Below are 22,093 nucleotides of genomic sequence, written 5' to 3' on the forward strand. Positions count from 1 at the left end.
CGCAAGAGTCAGACACGACTTAGTGACTAAGCCAGCTAGGACATTAAAAAAGGAAAGAAAATGGTATAGGTTATTTACAGTATATAAACTGAATAATATTAAATAAAATTAACTAACGCGCATGAGTTCTGTGCTGAGTTGTTTCAGTCGTGTCCGACTCTGTGCAACCCCAAGGACTGTAGCCTGCCAGGCTTCTTAATTCATGGGATTCTCCAGACAAGAATACTGGAGTGGGTTTCCACGCCCTCCTCCAGGGGAATCGTCCCAATCCAGGCATCAAACTCCATGCCTCTTACATCTCCTGCATTGACAGGCGGGGTATTTGCCACCTGGGAAGCCCATAATTAACTCATATTAACTGGCTAATGTAATTGACTAATATTAAACTAAATAGGGCTTCATTCTTCATAGTACTTTTCCCTCTCAATTTTTTCTTCTATCTAACTAAACATATTTAAATATGTAGCCCCTACTTAGAGGGAACTAATTTTTGAAACAGATTTATTACTCTCTTCCTGAGGAAATACACACTAAGAAAATAAGTCTTATTTGAGGACTGATGAGAGGAAACAAATCTCAAAATTTAACAATTATGTGTCCTTCTATGTACTCACATCTGAAAAAATGAGTAATATGGTTAACCAGACTTACAAGGTTAGTTCATATATTTCAAGAGAGATAAGACATTTACTTATTGATTCATGCATCATTCAATAAATATTTGTTAAGCATTTTATTATATACTAGACACTGTGCTAAGCAGCGTGTACTATGACTTAATTCAAACAAGGCTTCTGCTCTCTTAGGTTTTAAGTAATCCAAGGAAGGAAAATGTTAAACAAAATTATTACTGTTTAATAATGCTTAAGAGGATTTAAATGTAATGTATTCTATTACTTCAGTCTCGTTTTATCAGAAGCTCCATGTTCCATACTGAGATGTTAGACCCCTGAGCAGGAGCTGTAGGGGATAGTCTAAAAACAGATCTTGTAGCATTTAGTTCATCAGTCCCCTCAAAGATCTATAAGTGCCTTGGGGAGTCATCCGAGTTTGGACAAATAGGAAACAGACATCTCTGGGGAGCTAAGCTGAAGGCTCTGGGCTTTCCCCCGCCCCACCCACTGTGGTGAGGAAGGGCTTGCCTCTCCCTCACTGCTCAGTCGCTTGAGAAGGGACACGTGTCCCCTGAAGCTTAAGGAACCTATGAAAGAATATCTGATTCACCCTTGAAAAGTTAAAAGCTGTAAGGGCTTGGCTAGCTGAGGCTGAGGCAGCGAAGCAGCGAGAAGTCAGGTTGAGTTGGGAGAGACCTGCATTTCCACTGTCCAGGTCTCCATTAGCCGTTCCCGTCACCTGAGGGCTGAATGTCTTCCCCACAGAAGGAGCTGACCTGTGGTCCCAATAAAGGAGAACTCCTAAACAACCCGGAAGCGCCAGGGCCCCAGCACAGAGGAGCCAGCCTGCCAGGAAGCCAGGCTCTGAAGGGAGAGCGGTGAACAGACAGCTGGAGGAGAGACACGGACTTCTCACGCTAAAGGAACCGCACCAGAAAAGTCTGCGCGGGGCGGGTGTCTGAGAAACTCCCCACAGCGGCCCTTAAAAGAGAAAGAGCAGCGGTGTGTGTGGGCCTCCATAGCCCCAAGGTCAGAGGACGCCTGAGGCAGCCGCACAAAGCTGTCCTTGTTCCTAGTCTACCCTTCCCACGGTTTACCACAGAGGAGTGACCGTCTGAGGAGGACAGGTGACTGAGGGTGGAGAGAAGAGGCCCGTCAAGCCTCCTCCCGGCCGGAGGCAAGGCTACACCAGGAGAGCATGGAGTTCCAACTTGGGACGGCGCTTTAGCTTTCATAGTTCACTGACTAGACTGGGATGTGATCATCAGACTGGACCGAACTTCTTTGGGTTGCTGTCAAAAAGAACTACTTCATTAATTATTTGTATGTGCTCAGGGGCTCAGTCGTGTCCGACTCTTTGCGGCCCCATGGACTGCAGCACGCCAGGCTCCTCTGTCCATGGGATTCTCCAGGCAAGAATACTCGAGTGGGTTGCCATTTTCTACTCCAAGGGATCTTCCTGACGGAGGGATCAAACCCATGTCTCTTGCGTCTCCCGCATTGGCAGGTGGATTCTTTACCACTAGTGTCATCTGGTAACCCAAAAACCTACCCTAGAGTTTATTGACATGTGGGAAGAATGGATCAGTGGAGCTTAAACAGAGCGATGATAAATAGAGTCACTCTCAAACTTGGACTTTACTGCCTCCCACGGTGAAGAAATTCAGAGCGCTGTGAAAACTTAAGAGGGAAGATTAGCCCATGATAGATGGTCAGGAAAAACTTCTCTGAAGAAATAAATATTAAGTAAATTTTGATTAGAAAAACAAATAGGAGTTCTTCTAACCAAGGCAACAAAAAATGTTAAACATTTTCTAGTACAGCACTTCCCATGAAATGTGCAAAAATCACAAAAGCCTAAGTGATTAAGTTGACAAAAAAAACTGCACCCTCTTCCTGTGTTAGCTTGGCGGGGGGTGGGGGGGGGGCAGGGAATCTCAAAGTTATTGTGAAGGATTCCTTACAGAGCTTTCTCTCCAAAGTATTGAACGTGAGCTCTTGTCTACCGGTTCAATTTCTTGCACAGATAATCTAATTTCATGTATACACTGTAAAGTAGGGTTTTCTAATAATTTCAAGGGTTATCCAATCAAAACCTTCTCTCTTGCTTTCTGAGGGACTGTTTGTTGCAAGGCTATATGGGAGATGTTGGGAGATGCAAAGATTAAGTAGGCAATAAGATCAGGAGGGAAGATACTATGTATAGTAATCAATGTTAAACAAGGTAGAAAGTGACAGAAGCCACAGAAGGTGGCTACTCAGAGTGATATAAATGCTCAAAAGAATAATACATTTGAGGTGAACTTTATTCTATTTGGCAAATAAATGGTCATAATTTTTGAGATGACATAACTTCAGCAAGATTTTAATAAGTGGAGAATATTATTCCAGAAATACAACATAACAAGAAGCACGGATCTAAGAAAGTGCAAACTGGGTATAGTTAACAGTGAGTCTGATTAAAGTAAAAGAATGGAACAGAAAATGTTTCAAAGATGGAACTAGCTAATGCTAGAGTTTGGAGGTGAGACCAAAACTAGACACCACCAGGTTGCTTCTAGAATCATTGCTTCATAAGCAATGAGGAGTCACTTAATGTTTTTAATAAAAGGTTGATGTGATCAAGTCTATGCTTTTGCAAATCAGACTAGCAGAATGTGTAAAATGGATTACAGGAGGCAGGAAGGCTACTGTTACCATCCAGCAGCCTGAACCAGGGCAGGCCAGCAGGCTTCCAGTGAGATAGACGTTATGTAGAATCAAAAAGGTTGGTTAAGGCAAGGGAACAGGAAGAATCAAAGATGATGTCACCACCGAAAGTCCAGCAAGGAAATGGGAACTGGAGAAATGATGAGAAGAAAGATGAGCTCCAATCTGGATATATTAAGTTTTAGATAGCATGAAAATATTCAAATGGAGCTACTTTGAAGATAGTTAGAAATTTAGACCTAAGGCACAGGATGGAAGGCAAGACTGAGAATCTGAAATCATCTGCTGGTTAATTACGTTGCTGTTGTTCGGTCACTTAGTTGTGTCCGACTCTGCGAGCCCACGGACTGCAGCACACCAGGCTTCCCTGTCCTTCACGATCTCCTGGAGTTTACTCAAACTGATGTCCATCAAGTCGATGATGCCATCCAACCACCTCATCCTCTGTCATCCCCTTCTCCTCTTGCCCTCAATCTTTACCAGCATCAGGGTTTTTCCAATGAGTCGGCTCTTCACATCAGGTGGCCAAAGTATTAGAGCTTCTGTTTCAACATCAGTCCTTCCAATGAATATTCAGAATTTATTTCCTTTAGGATTGACTGGTTTGATCTCTTTGCAGTCCAAGGGATTCTCAAGAGTCTTCTCCAACACCACAGTTCAAAAGCATCAATTCTTTGGTGCTCAACCTTCTTCATGGTCCAACTCTCACACCCATACATGAGTACTGGAAAAACCATAGCTCTGAGTATACAGACCTTTGTTGACAAAGTGTTGTCTCTGGTTTTTAATAAGATGTCTCTGGTTTTGTCTAGGTTTATCATAGCTTCCCTTCCAAGGAGCAAGCGTCTTTTGGTTTCGTGGTTGCAGTCACCATACATAGTTAATTATGGTTACCACTTTCGGAAAGTTTCCGATGTGCTAGACACCATGCTAAGTGCTTTACATGTGTTATCTTACTTAAGCCTCACAACAAACATGAAAAACGGACACTATTATCCCACTGAGACCTAAGAAGTGCTATAATTTTCCCAAAGTTTCTCAAGCAGTAAAAAAGAAGAACTAGGGTTATGAGCAAACGTCTAAATCCAAAGCATGTGATTTAGATGTGAAAGTCATGAGTTAACTAGAGAGTAGCTCTGCTCGGGGCCCCTGGTGGCTCAGAAGTAAAGAATCTGCCTGCAACGCAGGAGACTCGGGTTTCCTCCCTGGGTCTGGAAGATCTCCTGGAAAAGGAAACGGCATCCCATTCCAGTATTCTTGCCTGGGAAATCCCAGGGACAGAGGAGTCTGGTGGACTACAGTACATGGGGTCTCAAAAGAGTCCGACACAACTTAGCAACTAAACAAGCTCTGCTTGTTTATCTAGAAGGCTGTCTAGTTCTTGGGGTGGGGAACTCCTACCCACCTTCTGTGGTGGAAGGAGAGAGAGACTACAGCGCCGTCTACTCAAAGACTCAAGGCCTTTCCCTCTCCTTCCTGCCTCCAGTCATCTTCTTACTGCAAATGGGAAGGGAGGGGGACCCCTGCCATCAAGGTTGGTTTATAGTTATGATAATAAAATTGGATTCTGCTGCCCCTAAACTGGTCCTGGAAGAAGTATTAATCCCAAGTGGTTGAGCCCATTCTGGTTATTTTTTAGATAATTTCCTATCATTCGTATCTTTGAATGCGCCTTTAAGTCTTGAGCAAGAAAAATGCCACTCTGCAACTTATTGTAAGTGTTCATGAATAACACCCATGACTGGCCCTATGGTGTATGGCCCTGAAATCCACTGCCACCCTCAGTACTTAAAATGAACCGTCCAAACCAAACTGTATTGCATGTGGTAGCAGTTCATTTCAGGAGCCCGGGGACATGCCACAGGAACCCAAGTTCCTCCTGTTCTCTCAAAGGACTTGGATCCACTTTAAACGAGATAAAGTCAGATTTTTTTGAGGCAGCTAATCTTAAACCACCAACTGATGTTTAGCAAAATCATTGAAAGACAATTAAAAATAAAAAAAAAAACCCTGCAGTGGTGCAGACTTATTTGGGAAAAAGCATAAAACACAACTTCTAGAAATTCTTCCATTTTGAGATGCAAGAATGGTTGAAGAGCCTGTCTATAATGAAGTGCTATGTTTTGACATGAACCGTAACTGGAAACCAGACTTGCCCTGATAGCGGAGCCCCGGCCCTCATCCCTGCTGGCATGCAGCCACAGCACAAGCCAGGACAGCTCCAGCTCCTGCCCGGACGGGAGCCTGACCCCACAGGCCGAGCAGAGGCTGCCTCCGCCCCGAGGGCCGCCTTGTTTCCAAACAAAACCCTCATCGTTTCTGAGCTCTTATGCCTTGGGAGCTTTGTACCTACTTATTAATATGTAACCTGCACAACAGTCTATTCTCCTCTTTCATCCTCAAGCATTTCTGGCTTGTGTAGAGGTTAATGTCAATCACTCGTACCTCTGTACTTTCTGGTTCTAATCACAAGAGAAGGAATGCAGTGAACTGATAAGCAGACAAGGATCAAAGTATTCACTTTCTCTTTGGAGGCCTAAACACCCTATGGGCTTCCCAGGTAGCTCAGCTGGTAAAGAATCCACCTGCAATGCAGGAGACACCGGTTTGATTCTTGGGTCCAGAAAATCCCCTGGAGAAGGGATAGGCTACTCACTCCAGTATTCATGGACTTCCCTGGTGGCTCAGAAGATAAGGAATCTACCTGCAATGCAGGAGACCTCAGTTTGATCCCTGGGGTGGAAGATCCCCTGGAGGAGGACATGGCAACCCACTCCAGTATTCTTTCCTGGAGCATCCCCACGGACAGAGGAGCCTGGCGGGCTATAGTCCATGGGATTGAAAAGTGTTGGACGCGACTGAGCGACTTAACAGAGGACAGCACAATCACCCTGCACTACTACTACTGGGGGTGGGAGTGGGGTGTGGGGGTAGGGTGGGGGGTTGGAGGTGGGGGTGGTGAAAGTACTGACCTAAAGAAACTAATTCAGAATGAAGCCAAAAGAAATGAGGCTACCTGTTACCTCCAGCCAAATCTGAACCTCAGGACCTGGACTGGAGGTCCTGGAGGTCTGAACTGGAGTGTCTTGGGCCAGCAGGCAAACCCTTCGTACATCCTTAGGCAGCAGTGGTCGATGGATTGGGGCCCATCTCAAAGAGCCTGGTTATCAGCAGAAGAGAGTGCCTGAAATCACAGGAAAGAAACAGCTTCTAGAAGGCAGGCACCACGCCAGGTCTGTTTACTCTACAGAGCCCACTGTCTCCTTTTAACAATCTGCTGAGAAGAGAATCTTATAACTTGTTTTTAAATATGGCTTTCAAACACAGTTTTCAAACATAGCTACTCACTGGAATCACTTGGTAAGGTTTAAAAAAAATCATAGTGACCTGGCCACATCCCAGATCAACTGAATCAGAACCTCTAGAGAACAAATCTCTATTTTCTAAAGTTCTCCAGGCAATTCCAATATGCAGCCTAGGCTGAGAACCACTCAGGTCATTATTGGCAAACACATCCACTCAATGCAGCCAGTCGTAAGCACTTTTGAGTGACTTATTTATGCTGAGAAATTTACATAATCCTCATTACAACTCTAGGAGGTAGGTATGGTAATCATAGCATTTCACAGATGGGACAAGTGGGACTTGGAAAGGCTAAGTGACAGACCTGGGATGACAAATTTAGTATATTGAATCCTGAGCAGGATAGGATTCCCAGACAGCTCAGCAGTAAAGAATCCACCTGCAAGGCAGGAGATCCAGGTTCGAGCCCTGGGTCGGGAAGATCCCTGGGAGAAAGAAATGTTAACTCACTCTAGTATTCTTGCCTGAGGAATCCCAGGGACAGAGGAGCCTGGAGGGCTACAGCCCACAGGGTCACAACAGTCAGACTTAGCGCCTAAGCCACCAGCACCCCTAAGCTGGATATTTAAACATCATATACTTTGTTGCTATTTGTGGAAGCCATGCTTCCAGCAATCACTCCAATCAGAGAATACATTTTTTGTTTGTTTTTCTCTTGTAGAGAGAAGTATGCAAGTGTTGGAGAAATCGAAAGGGTTCGTTCCAATACACTCTCCTTAAAGAGAACAAAGTTGAACAGGAAGAGTACAGGTTCCCAAAAACTAACATTTGTAGAGATCTGAAAAACATGTGTTATGGGGCAATAAATAAACAGCCAGCAACAAAGGTCAAATGGCAATTTTTTTAAACAGAATCAGCCTAATAGTTTTGAGCAGCCGTCCTTGGTATCTTGAGACTAAGAAAACTGGATGGCATAGTTCTGCTGTGGAGATAAGAGAAAGAACTATGAAGGTGCCATGGGAGATTATGCAAACAAGAGACTCAAAGCTGCTTGTGTACATCACAATGACAATATAAGCTGAGCAGAAGAGACAAATAAGAACAGAGGCAGGAAGACTGGGAGAGGCTGAAACACTGGAGAAGTGAGATAAAAGTTCACATCTGAGACGCTGAGTCTGAGGATGGAAGGTGATACATCACCCCAAAACTCAAATATTTTAAAAGGTGAAGACAAAAGAGAATTCTCTCTCCTTAGTTCATATTTTTAAAATGCTGCAAAGATAGAAAATAATATAAATTGGATCTTACAAGTTTGCTGAAAGTGTGCAAATGTTAACATGTCAATGTTTTAATTTTGCTAACAGAAATTTTACCACAGAAGAGGATTTGAATGACTCTTCTTGAAGAGAGCAAATAATCATTCTAATTCTTTATGCAATTTAGAATTTTCACATAATTTGAACCAAGGGAAAAAAGAAAAGCTCATTACAAAAGTGTGTTGGAACACCTGATGAGCAAAAGAAAAAGAATTCCTATACATAAATGTGTTTTCTTATTTCTCTTTTCAAAGCATGAATCATCACTCCTTTGAGAAGAGGGCTGTGAGGAGGACAGGAGACTCCACCTATTTGTGCCAGGACAGAGGTGGGCGTAGTTTGTGAAATAGTAATTTTCATCTTCAGAACTGTACCCGTTACCTACTCCTTTAGCTGTTGGGAAACTTTTCCAAGTGTTGCAGCTGGCAAAATCAGCTTAAGACAACAGGTTGCTTTCATTTCTGATCAAAGCTTGTTGTTCCGTCACTCAATTGTCTGACTCTTCGTGACCCCATGGACTGTAGCCTGCCAAGCTCCCCTGTTCAAGGAATTTTCCAGGCAAGAATACTGGAGTGGGTTGCCATTTCCTTCTCCAGGGGATCTTCCCGACCCAGGGATTGAACCCATGTCTGTTACACTGGCAGGCAGATTCTTGACCACTAAGCCACCAGGGAAGCCCCTTCATGAGGGTTAAATTTTAAAATGCCCTCATTATTTTACAGTAATTGAAAATGATTGGATCTATATGTTTCAACAGTGCTAGTCTGCAATTTAGCGCCATCTCTGGGATAAAGAAAAACAAACTCTATTTATTTGTCGTATGGTCATCTCCTTCTCACTGGGGTCACCAATCAGTTCACCTGTGACTTACCTCCATCCATCCTCCCGAGCAACCTCCAGCCACCCCCACCCCCCCCCACACACAACTAATACTTAGGTCTGGTAAAACTTGAATACATTACAGTCAAATTCTCGAGACCTTAATGTATCATGACCTAGACAGTAGGCACACAATGTTAATTGAACAATAACTTCTGCCCTTTTCATTGCATCAACTTTAAACTGTGTTTCTGTCTATCCTTAAGAAATTTTCTAAAATGAGTTTTTGCTGAAAATGATATAGAAGACATTTATTCATATCATGAAATGAGGTTAGGAACCATAAAATTAAGATCTTAAAACATGTTTCTTAAGTTGCCATAAAACTCACATTCTGAAAAATCTGAAAATTATTTTAGTTGGGGGTTGCTTTCAAAGATTAGGTGAGAAGAGATTAATAGCACATTCTTTGTCACTGATTTTGTGTATTAATCAAAAATGGTTAAATATCAGTTAAATTCATATGGTTCCACCTGATTAGAATCATTAGATAGCTGCTGCTGCTGCTGCTGAGTTACTTCAATCGTCCCCGACTCTGTACGACCCCATAGACGCAGCCCACCAGGCTCCTCTGTCCCTGGGATTCTCCAGGCAAGAGTACTGGAGTGGGTTGCCATTTCCTTCTCATTAGATAGCTGAAAACCTGTAATATTTATACATTAAGTGAAACAATCCAAGCCTTTGTATTTCAAAGAAAAAAGCCTTCGAAGGAGAGAATGACCTTAGCTACTCTGAAATACACTAAAACGACAACACATATTCAGCACCAGGGTTTATTAAGGAAGGAATCTACTGGTGAGGCTCAGGAGCTGGGTTCTGACTGAGCCTCCTCAGTGCATGTGAAAGATGAGGTGTTAGAGCAGCAGTTAGATAACTCTGGGGTAACAAGAAGCAAAGATGTTGTTTAAAATAAATAACTTCCAAATCCAAAAATGTCATGTTGGTCATTAATTTAAAAATCCCATTCCCCAAAGAGTGTTGTGCTTGTTCACCTAGCTTTTGTACCTTCCACAAAAAGTGTTGAAAGGCAGTGAAACTTCAAGAGTTAGGAAGAGGCAGAAAACTGAGTAATCAGCCATTTCACAGGCAATAATTGGCTGAAGAGTAATATTGGCTTTAAGTCAGATGCTGACTTAATTATTTAATATAGAACATAAACATCGACAGCCATTAAATGACTTTACAAAGACTAGCCATGTTGGGACTCCCCTGGTGTCTTCAAGCAGCCAATCCACGGGTAAGGGGTTTGATCCCTAGCAGGGGAACTAAGATCCCACATGCCATGTGGCACTGCCAAAAGATAAAAAAGTGGCCCGGTTAGCAATGACACATGATACTATCTTAATACATGGTATGTATCATAATACATGATACTTTGAAAACATGTCTTAAAACTGAAACGTAAAAAATAGTCTCTTACTAGTGGAAGCATCCCACATTTTCTAGAAGATAAAAAAACAAACCCAAACAGTAGACATAAAGACAGGCCTTCAGAGCAACAATGCAACTCCCTCAGAAAATCACAGTAATCCTCATTCAGAATCCTGTAGTGCTTTGTTATCCTAAGGTACTGAAATTTAATCAACTCAGACACTATACACAATTCTGAGTCTCTTCTCATTTTTTATTTTTTAAAAAAGACAGATTTAGGATTTTGTAAGAAATTACTGTTACATTTTTTTTTAATCTGTCAAGTACTACAGTAATGGAATAAATAAATAAGATTTTTTTTAAGTTCAATGTTTATAGACATATTTATAAAAAAATGACTGAATTAGAAGACATTAAATAATGCTGACAACACACCAGGAGGGCATTAGGCAAGGAAAGGCACATCATTCCACCACAAGAGATAAAGACCATAGTCGGAAGTTAATGACCAGCCAAAGCTTTAGGTCTTGTGGTAGTTTTCCTAGCTCTGGAGGGTCATTACGGTGGAACCTTCTTTATGGTACTTAGCTGAAATAAACAGCAGTTGGAAAATTTTACTCGGTGACCTCAATGTATTATTTAAAAGAAAGCACTCTTGTAATAAGTCTGGTGTGTGAGGAGGGAAGGAACAAAAATCCAAAAAGGTTTGCTGATATTGGAAATACTATTGACATATTAAAGATTTAAAAAAAAAAAAAAGGTAAAATAAGGTTAATCGTTTTGACTGGCTGAACTGGAATTTTTGTAGTTAACAAAGTTAAAATTCCACGTAAACACTCCCTTTCTTTTAAACAGACAGTGTACAGATAAAAAACTGCAGTATTTCACTTCAGATGAAACTATATGCCAATATTTAGGGAAAAGGATCTTAGATGATTTCCTTATTTTAGATAGCCTAAGTCCTTGAAGACAGCACTAATATCTCTGGCTGAGTGGCTGTCTAAAGTAGCAAAGTGAATGTAAGTTTTGACAATGATAAGAGGTTTCCCAAAGAAACTATAAGTTCCAGTTAAACAGACAGTTACATTACTGAAAAGTCTAACAGACATCAGCAGAACTTGCTATGGGTCAACCTCCTACTACCAATTTTCCTCACAAATTTGTGCCAAGAGTCTACCCAATTTCTTCTGTCTGGACTCTGAACCTAGATTAGTTTGACTAAAAGATGGAATCACCCAGGTTCCATTTAAATTTTAGTTGTGTTGAGAAACAACTGTCTGCATGAATAAATAAAATGGGTTTTCAGGATAAAATGGTATATCCACAAAAAAAAAAGTTAAATTAAAAACAATTCAGGGGGAGATAAGGGACAATATTAATATAAAAAAAATCATAAAAACGGCAACTGTAAAGCAGGCGGCTTCCCACTCATGCCACACGATACGCCTTCATCAAGGTGTACTCCTTCCGGTTGGTGTGAGCGGCCCAGATGAAGAGAGCGGAAGCCATGAACTGCAAGGGAGCTGAGACGCAAGCCAGGCAGAAGGACCATCCGAATTCCCCAGACACATTCTCGGGCGGCTCCAGCTTCTGGTGGAGGAGTTCAATTCCGGCAACGTAACAACTCACTGAGCCCAGGGTACACAGACCTTGGAGGAAAATTGAGGGGAAAAAAAACAACACAGCTAGATAAGAGCGCGATAAGCGCTTCCCAGGCAGCATAACAAGGCAGTGACATGTGACCCATAAGGCGGCAAGGAGGTAAAACTACGTTTGAAGAAGAGACACACCTGCAAGGAGATGGAGAACGCCTGTGGCGATGGTGGGGTACAAGCTTCGGCAGATACAAGCACAGAGTCCAATCAAAGCCCCAAAGCACATCAAACCTAGACTGACAAAAGGTAAAAGAAACTGGCAACGCCAAAGATCTGATTTCAAAAGAGAGAGAGAGAGAAATGAAATGTTACCATGATTTCAGTTTTCTCACAATGGCAATGTCTTTCACATTCTATTAGAACTTTTCTCAAAAACTGAGAATGGGGTGCTTTAATATTGAGGCTTTTTTCCTAAAGCACATTTTTCAAAACAGTGCTAACTTTCTTCTGACAGAAGCAAAAAGACACTATAGTGAACTGTTACTGAGGGCTTCCTATGTATCAGGCACTGTTCTATACATGCTTTGTATATTAAACCTCCCAACATCCCTATGAAGAAGGTACTATTTACCTCCATTTTATAAATGAAGAAACTGAAAGAAGATAACTTGTACAAGGTAACACAGTAAGTGGAAGAACCAGACTGGAAGCAAAACCTTCTGGTTCTACATACATATTTAAGTCCTTATAGGATCTCAAGGCAGGAATAACAAGTAAATGAATAGTGATTATAAAAGACCTGTTAGAAGAATATACACAAAGCACAAAGCAGAGGATCTGGTATACACCAGGCACTCAATAAATGGCAGTTTTAATTATCATAAAGTCCCTCAACAACATGGAAAAAAAGCTGATGACTTTACAAAGAACCCCATTACCTTTTCAAACTATTTTAATTATTATCAATGTAGGAACATCAACTCTGAACCAAATTTTACCTTTTAGGGCTAGCTTTACTTTCTGGAACTACATCAACGTCTTTTTTCTAACTTCCCTTCAAACTCTGTTAGTAATAAACTTCCTATGCATTGACAGTGCAAAATAGAATATGTGCCATTTATTCAACATCCCCTCTCATGAAACGGCCATTCTTCAGGCAGGTTCCAGTAATTCTAATAGCCTAGAGACTAGGTCCAAATCTGAAGATAGTATTTCCCAGGCAGCCTGAGCATCGAGGAACAGAATGCTCTTAATAAGCACTTTCGTTTTTGACATCTACACTTTTGTTACCACCACCTAAAACTAGATCAATACTTTTGGGAGGCCTGACACTTAAGTTGACTCATGTAAAGCTTGCAGTCAACTTTTTTCACATATCCCTATCTGAAGACAGAAAAATGAAGTGTTTAAGTTAAATATAGAAATTTATTATTTATTCCTATTAAATTTCCTCTTAAAATAGGCCTATTGATAACATCTTTTGGTGAATATAGATTCTGTCACCCAATGTATTAGCTGCTCAACTTCATACCTGCAATTTGGTAAGTACGTATCTAACTTCTAAAATATATTATCAATAGGACAGAGTTTGTTGGGATAACATTAAAGATCTTATTTTAAGTTGACACAATGTACAACGTCATCTTGTTCCAAAAACAGAGTTCAACAAAAGACATATAAAGTTATTTTCCTTTTTTTCCCAACAAAGTACTCACAGGTCCGAAGCAGATCAATCCCACTATTGTGGTTTCCAGGCTCAACAAATTTCTCCATGAACTGCTCATTTAGGGTGAAACTCATGCATTTTGTGACCATATCAAATGACTCTGGAATAAGAAAAACAACGATTGCTTGTTGTTTTTTTGCTTGTTTTAATTTTAAACATTTAACAAAAATCTCTTTCAGTAATTATTCTCTGAAATAAAAGGTGATATGGAAAAACGTTCTCAGGAGAGCAGCCTCTTTGACCCTGAGTGACACACAGAATGGACCAATGCCCAAGAGACGAATGGTTCTCAGCAGCAGGTGTATGACATGGGTACAGGAAGGCAAAAAAAAAAAAAAGAAAAAAAAATGAGTAAAATGAATGAGAATAGATAGTAAGACGACTACAAAGGAGGAGGCAACAAAGAATAAAATAAATAGTAACTTTGATCTTCTCCCCCAAACCTATTCCATCAGTCTTGTTCCCCATCTCAGGTAAACGACAATTCTATCCTTCTCATTCCTAAGACCAGAAACTTTATAGAGTCATTCTTGCCCATAAGCATTTCATCAGGAAATCCTGCAGGCTCTACCTTCAACATATATCTAGGATATCTAGGATCAGGCACTGCTCAGTACTACCACCCTGATCCGAGGCGTAACCATCTTTCACCTGAACTGGTTCAACAGCCTCCTAAGTCTCCTGGCTACTGTCTTGCCCAGGTACCTGTCTGTTTTCAACACATCTGCCTAGGTGGCCAGATTATCTTTCCTCTGCACAAAGCCCCACAGTGGCTCCATCACACTCAAGAGTAAAATCCGAAGTCCTCATCACACCTAGAGAATCCTGCATGATTTGCCCTACTCCCACTCCCAGAATATATCTCTGACCGCCTACCCAACTCTCCCCCAGCCCCCTCCCTTCCAGCCTAGGGAATTCCTTGCTGGTTTTTGAGTATTTCAGGCATGCTCCCACCACAGGCCCCACAGGGCCCTTAGAGTTGTTCCATCAATCCTAAATGAGTCTCCCTGTTTCCACAATTACCCACAGGGTCAACTCCTTCACCTTTATCAAGTCTTTACTCAAGTGGTGTTTTCCTGCTGTAGCCTATCCTGCCTTTACTATTGAAGAACATAACTTATATGCCCACCAACATCCCCTTCCCTATGTCCTTCCAAATCCCCTTTATTTTGCTCTATTTTTCATAGCACATCACCTTCTACTTATAATTATTGATTCTGTTTATACTGTTATACCTGTTTATTGCCAGTCAGCCCTTATCAGAATGTTAGCTCCCCAGGACCAGGGATTTTTGTTTTTTTCCCTAACGTACTCCTAGCTCCTAGGCCCTGAACAGGAAAGTGTGCAATAAATAAATAGTTGTTGACTGAATAATAAATGATTGCTAAGATTCAAGTATCAAGTGCTCCTATGCTCTCATAAATAGAACTCAACATTTTAAATAAAATTCAACCAACTTTCACCTCTTTCCAATCACTTTCTTTTTTGTATAAAACCAAACTATCATCCTTCTGATGTACAGTATTTCAAGCCCATTGTGCTGTGATTTGAATACAGTATCCCCCACCAAGAGGCCAACAGAACTAGTCATAAATATTAACAAATTTATAAAGATGTTCCCTGCAAAGAACTCTAAAGTTTCCATCTTAACAACTGGAAATTAGAATTTTTCAATGTTAAGAATGTTTACAAAATAAACCTGAGAGGTAGTTTCTTAATTTTTTTTATTCTCCTAATGCATATTTTTAACCTAAAAACTCCATCAAAATGGTTGTAAAACGGTCTTAAACAAGCAGATTTAAACACAGAGTTGAAAAAAAAAATAAACATAGAGTTGGCCGAATTATATCCTCAAGATTTAGAGGGCAAATGATAATATCTACTAAAACACAACTACATATAAATGCCTATTAATTCATATGTATTAACTTTGATTTTGTATACTAGTACTTTTAACAATTACCAAGTATTTAAAATCTTCCAAAGTACTTTTCTAATTATTTTCTCATGACATGTGTGAGATTAATACAACTATTTCAATGTGTGGCTAAATAAGTACAAAGATTTAAAATGGTTTTCTCCAAAATAAGGACAGTTGCTCATCCAACCAATATTAATGAGTACAATGGTAATTAATGGAACTGAGGAGAGAAGATGATAGGGAAAAAGAAATACATAAGATTTATTTCTTTGGGAAGAGAAAGAACCCACAAACTTTCTTGTATATAACTGGCCATCACCGTATCACTTTCTCTATTATTGAGTAGCCACTGCAGAAGACGCAAGAGATGTGAGCTCAATTCCTGGGTGGAGAAGATGCCCTAGAGTAGGAAATGGGAACCCACTCCAGTATTCTTGCCCAGAAAATACTATGGAGAGAGGAGCGTGGCGGGCTCCAGTCCACGGGGTCACAAAGAGTCGCCCACGATGGAGTGTGCGTGCATGCAAACACACACACGCAAACACACACACACACACACAAAGGAGACAAAAGTTACAATAAGAGAAATACCTGTCCTTTCTGGTGGGCTATACCAATATGTGTTTTGGGGTATAGTGATACACCGTCTCCACAATCCCACTGTGCCATTATATCGGAAAAGTGCATCACTGTAAGTCTTTTCATCTGCCTCATCACTAGCAAAGTCATTCCAGATGCTTTTGTTCAAATCGCTGGAATTTTCTTGAACTGGACTTCGATATTCATACCAGAAGTCTGTGCCAATTGAGGCTGCCATGTAGATGGTAGAAATGAGGCTAAGTACACAAGCAATGACAAACGCTGTCGCAAAACGGTTATCCATTCTGGCATTCAGACTGCTCTGTTTAGAAGTTGAAAAAGAAGAAAAGTTAGACTTCTAGGACAAGTACAGATTCTGAAAGGAATTATGTCAAAATCACCCTTTACCCTATTCCCCATCCCATGGCTCTTTAAAGTAATGCATAATCATTAATGAATTATTTTTAAAAAGAAGCAAGCATGTTTTAAATTAAGTTCAAAACAAAACTCATTATCATGAAAGTACTTATTGAATGCTCACATACCCAGGATGCTACGGAGACAGAAGTCTTGTTCTCTAGTCTATCACCTGCACACTAAAACAGACAACACTGAAATGGACATACACATTACAGATACAAACAGTAGACATGCCCAGAGTCAGCAATGTACCTTGCATACATTTTTAATGACAGACTGCAGAGCATTAAGTGTTCTGGGTCTGAGTGTGAAAAAGGCATTGGAAAAGGAAGCAGAGGAAATCGGCTCCTCCCAGTTTCCTCTGAACAGGGAAACCTTTTAAAACAAGGTAAAGAAAGAGTAAGGAGCTATTTAGAAGACAGCTGAAAATGTTTGTTAGCCCAGAGAGAAAGGTTGTTCCAGGCGCACGGAGGAGTAAAGAGAATAATAATATGCAGTAATGCTAGATACCAATCTGCTCCTAATCCATTAAAGCTAAGCCAAGCTCCCTTCCGCTGTCAAAGTCTTCACTCCTTCCTACCTACTCGCCCCGTTCCTTATACTTTTGAACCTCCTCATCTGGAAACTAAGATTCCCTCCTCAGCCGGAAGGAAAACTCTGAATTAGGCAAATATTAACACTCCAAAGGCGTGGACTGGGCTGAATGGCAATAGTAAATGGCCGCAGTACAATGACTCAAGGCGGATCAAGCTGAGTCAAATACTGCAAATATATACCATGAACCGCGCCAAACACCTTAAAAAGGAGCTCGAAAACAAGCTCGCAAACTGGGGTTGCTGAGTTTGGAAAATGGCAAGTGACTCAGGAGAGATCAGAGCAATCACAATCGTTAACGATGATAACTCCAGAAGTTGGGTTTGTATTTTTACTCTTTTTAATTCTTTTTCATCCTGATGCTCTCAAATGACCTTAAAAGGTCCCGAGCACCGGGAGCGGCGGTTCGCCCAGGCCGGACGCCTGGAGCTGTCACCTCGCGGGTCGCACCCTGAGGCTGGGGGTGGTCGAGACGAACGGGCTCTGGGGCGGGGCAGCCCTGAGCGGTCCCTGGCCAGGGGCCCCAAATACCCGAGAAGGCCCCTCCCCGGAACAATCAGCCGAGGGAAAAGCCGGCGATAGCCCCCCGCTCAGGACCCACATGGTCCGGGCCGCGCCCAGGGAGGGGGCCCCCTCTTCAAACTACTGGAAACCTCGAACGGCTACGCGACCCCCGCCCAGCGACGTCGGCCCCGCTCACTCACCGCCCATCCTCCTGCTCCGCCAGCTTCGCCCTCAAGCTCAAACCACAGCACCCTACTCTCCCCGCGCCTCCTCTGACGCACTTCCCTGCAGAGCCCGCCCCCTCCATAACTCCCGCGCCTCCGCCTCCGCCTCCACCCCGGGCCGGGCCTGGCCCCGGAGCCGAGGGGACTTGTGGGAGTTGTAGGAGGGACAGAGGAAAAGCTGCGGGGCGCGGCAGACAGCATTCCCGGCGCCGGGCGCGGCGCATTGTGGGAGATGTAGTTCAGCTTCCGAGGTGCGCAGAAGGGAGGTCTGAGCTGATTGTTTCTTGTAGTTTACCACGAAGGTCCACCGAGTAAGGCGAGGTGTTTCGGGTCACTACGAGTCATTAATTATGATTAATGTGATTCAGATTTTTCCAGTTGTGCTTTCCCTACCACCACCCTACTTGTGAAACAACGATGCGATTATCCTTTGAAAATAGTAACCCAATGATTTAAAAACTCCTACAGCCTCACTCCCATTGCAGCAGGTAGTCTTTCTGGTTTTATGGCTTAAGTTTAGACTAAGAAGGATGTAACCTGACAGAGTCCCTTGGACTGCAAGGAGATCCAACCAGTCAATCCTAAAGGAAATCAATCCTGAATATTCATTGGAAGGACTGTTGCTGAGCTGAATCTCCAATACTTTGGCCACCTGATGTGAAGAACTGACTCATTTGCAAAGACCCTGATGCTGGGAAAGATTGAAGGCAGGAGGAAAAGGGGAAGACAGAGGATGAGATGGTTGGATGGCATCACCGACTCAATGGACATGAGTTTGAATAAACTCTGCAAGTTGGTGATGGACAGGGAGGCCTGGAGTGCTGCAGTCCATGGGGTCACAAAGAGTTAGACGTGACTAACGGACTGAACTGAATTGAACCTGACAGAAGGCATCCAAATAGAATGTAATGACATTCTTCAGGTTTCATATAATTTTTGGCTGCTTTCTCTTAAAGGCAAATGATATTTTCTCTTTGTTGTAGTAAAGCTTCCTTTTTAAATAAATTGGTTAAACTATTAATACCAAGCATCTCAGATATGTCAAAAAAGTGAATACTTTTTTAATGTAGTATGAAAAAGACTGAATTTTGGAGAACATTGCATTAAGCAGGTAAGGTCATGAGTGACCTCAGAGATTGCAGGTGGCTGTACAGCAAGGGGCGGCAGAGGATGAGATGGTTGGATGGCATCATCTGCTCAGTGGACACGAATCTGAGCAAACTGGGGGAGATAGTGAAAAACAGGGAAGCCTGGTGCTGAAGCCCACTGGGTCGCAAAGAGTTGGACATGACTTAAGCGGCTGAACAAGAAGAAGCAGGGCACAGAGGCAACGAAAGGATTCTAAGGCTTCAAGTCCTGCATAGAAATCCACAAACAAGAAACAGTGACATCTCTTTAGTGACCCATGTGGACCCAAGAATGTGCTCTGAGAACAGCAAATGTCGGATTTCTCAACAGATATCTACAGAGACCAGGCTTGCCAGATGGCTCAGTGGTAAAGAATCTGCATGCAATGCAGGAAATGTAGGTTCAGTCCCTGGGTTGGGAACATCCCCTAGAGAAGGAAATGGCAACCCACTCCAGTGTTTATACCTGGGAAACCCCATGGACAGAGGAGACTGGCAATCTACAGCCCATGGGGTCTCAAAAGTCAGACTCAACCTATCGACTAAACAACCACCAGCTACGGAGACAGCCAACTCAAGGACCAGCAGGACTCTCAAACACTTCCTCATCCCCCAAATCCCTTTGAATTTGGCCACAGCACAGGAAAAAAGTGGGAGCCCTAATCTGATACTAAATTTCTACCACCCTGATAGACTGAAGGTGTATCATTTGTTTTTCTATTTTTAGCCATATTTCTTTTGCCAGAATTGGTGAACTGGTATTCACATCCAGTACATAATTAAAATAAGGTAATAGCCAAGTATAATATTCAAAACCACCAGAATTTCATGTAGGATATCTGATCAAAGGAGAAGTTTGTTAAAGGCACCAACTAGAGAAAATGGTGGAGGTGCCCAGGCAAATTGTTAATGCATAGTAAAACTCCTCAATGCATTTGTTCACCAGGAAATGTTTTCACCCACTGGCTTCATTAGAAATTCCCTACCTTCTCTCTCGAGTGAAGTGGAACTATATCTCTAGAGAAGTTACATGGTAAATAAAACCAGGTCAAAGAGAAGTTTGAAAAAGGAAGAGGAAGACACCGCCTCAATTCACAAACAAGGAAACTGAGCCCAGGGAATAACTGACTTCAAGCTTGAATATTGGGGTGAGCTGACTAGCTTTGTGACATTAGAGAATTTACTTAACCTCTTTAAGTCTCAGTTTATTTTTATCTAAATTATGATGTTGACAATAGCACCTATTCCATGGGATCATTGTGAGAATTAAATGAGAAAATACATATAAAATACCCAGTCTAGAGCCTGGGGCATACTAGACAATTGCTAAACTATTAGTATTTGCAACTATTTGTTCAACACCTATAATCTTTGAATAGGGGCAATATAAACACCTCTTTAAAGCTCTCAATTCCCCTGGAGGCTGGAAGTAAGCCATTTATGTTGGTCCCTGCTCACTTCAGGAAGTTTAGGAACCTCGGTGGTGGTTGTTGTTTGTTGTTTAGTTGCTCGGTCGCATCAGACTCTGCGACCCCATGGACTGTAGCCCACCGGCTCCTTTGTCCATGGGATTTCCCAGGCAAGAATACTGGAGTGAGTTGCCATTTCCAACCTCTGGACCAACTGCCAAATGGCTAGGAAGGACTTGCCAGGACCAGGTTTTGGGCATCCTCGCTCAGCTTCACTCAGGAGATTACCGGGCTGGGCTCATAGCATATGAAAGTCCTCATGATTCAGCAGATGGGTGTGTCTGGAGAGACCTTCAAAGGAGGATGACGCTTTCAGCTATGAAATCTGCAGAATGCCTAGAAAACATGACACATTTCAGTCAGCACTTTAGCATGGACCTGGGAGTGCCTGCACGCTTGAGGTTGGGACCTTCCTGCCCACTGAGCCCAGAGGACTTGACCCGCTCCATCACACCCAGTACCACCAAGCGTACGGTCATGTTTCTGGTCTATCTTTACATCTTGGGGTTTCTGTCTTCTATCTATGCTAACTGCTCATGTGGATAAGCAAAATAAATACTTAATAAATTCATGCAGTTAAATTTGTCTTCATTTCATACTGCACTGTTTGGCGAACAGTAGCTTCCCTGATGTATTTTCATATAAAGATGATTTAGTGCAACCAAGTACAGATTATGAAATTTAGAGTTAAAAGCAAAGTTGAGCTAGTCCTCTGGCTTAACTTGTTAAGGATGGTTATGAAGGTATTGTAATTATACTCTACTTTAAATAAACCAAAAATCTAGTTATGCAGATATTATAACTTGTTTTTGTTATGTGCTTACAAAAACAACTCTTTATGCGAGAATTCCCTCCAATACAAAACAACTCTTTATGTGAGAATTCCCTCCAATACAAAACTCCCTAATATACTTAAATATTACTTTTAATTGTACCTTTTTAAGTAATTAAAAATTATATTAAGCAAAATATATATTCCTTATATTTTTCTCATCTAGTTTTGTCCTGATTGTTTTCATTATGAACTTTGGAGTGCAGAAAGAAGGAAAATAGAAAAATATCAAGTTCTAGGTTCTAATCAATAACGATCCTCAAAAAGATGTATCAGTCTTTGAATTTCTTTGTACCAATTCACTACAGAACAATGCAAAGTTAATCAAGGACAAGGCAAATAAAAAGTGTGTCCAAAATAGCTCTTTCCTTTTAATAATTCCTGATGGATGTTACACAGAGAAAAAAAACAAACTATAGTTGTCCAGATGTCTATGTTTCTGAAGGACAGAGAATGGACCATGTGTAAACGAGAAGTTTAATTTGTCCTTTATTTTAAAATTATCAGTGTGAATCTTTGGTAGATAACCTCTTTCTGGGTCCCAGTGTCCTCATTAGTTAAATGGTTGTACTAGATGATCACTAATATCACTTAAAGCTGTACAGTTTTATGAATCATAATTCTGCTAGAAGAAAGTGTAGCTCTGAAGTATGGTTGCTATAGGTCCACAGCATTGCAGTTTCATTGGGAAATGCATGTATCCTATACCTCCAGCGAAGTAAAATACAAGAAGACAGACTGGGAAATGTAGATGGACAAAGAAAAAGGATGAAAGCTGCATGCATGCTGATTAGAAAAGATACAGCAGTTCAGACCTTTGCTGCTTCAACAAAATCAGTAATCATGGAAAATGGAAGCTGTCTGAGAAGTTTGTGAAAAGTACTTACTCATCTCAGATGATTCAAAACTC

At 41.7% G+C, this 22,093-nt stretch overlaps 1 protein-coding gene across 4 annotated transcripts; it reads right to left on the bottom strand.

The window, feature by feature from the left end:
• Nucleotides 1-10,431: 10,431 nt before the first annotated feature.
• Nucleotides 10,432-17,881, bottom strand: CLDND1 (claudin domain containing 1). 4 transcript variants are annotated; one of them, XM_043892935.1, is made up of 6 exons: nucleotides 17,732-17,831; nucleotides 16,559-16,609; nucleotides 16,026-16,335; nucleotides 13,503-13,613; nucleotides 11,983-12,120; nucleotides 10,432-11,841 (listed from the first exon to the last, which is right to left on the bottom strand). In XM_043892935.1, exons 3-6 carry the CDS (start codon nucleotides 16,315-16,317, stop codon nucleotides 11,621-11,623), a joined length of 762 nt encoding a protein of 253 aa, XP_043748870.1. In that variant the 5' UTR covers nucleotides 16,318-16,335; nucleotides 16,559-16,609; nucleotides 17,732-17,831; the 3' UTR covers nucleotides 10,432-11,620. The 4 variants fall into 4 exon arrangements, with proteins under 4 accessions (XP_043748870.1, XP_043748872.1, XP_043748871.1 ...); XM_043892937.1 differs by having other exon boundaries at nucleotides 16,559-16,602; nucleotides 17,732-17,775; XM_043892936.1 differs by lacking the exon at nucleotides 16,559-16,609 and having other exon boundaries at nucleotides 17,732-17,881.
• Between the last annotated feature and the right edge of the window lie 4,212 nt (nucleotides 17,882-22,093).

The sequence above is a fragment of the Cervus elaphus genome, chromosome 31, assembly GCF_910594005.1.
Source record: "Cervus elaphus chromosome 31, mCerEla1.1, whole genome shotgun sequence".
NCBI classification, from domain to species: Eukaryota; Metazoa; Chordata; class Mammalia; order Artiodactyla; family Cervidae; genus Cervus; species Cervus elaphus.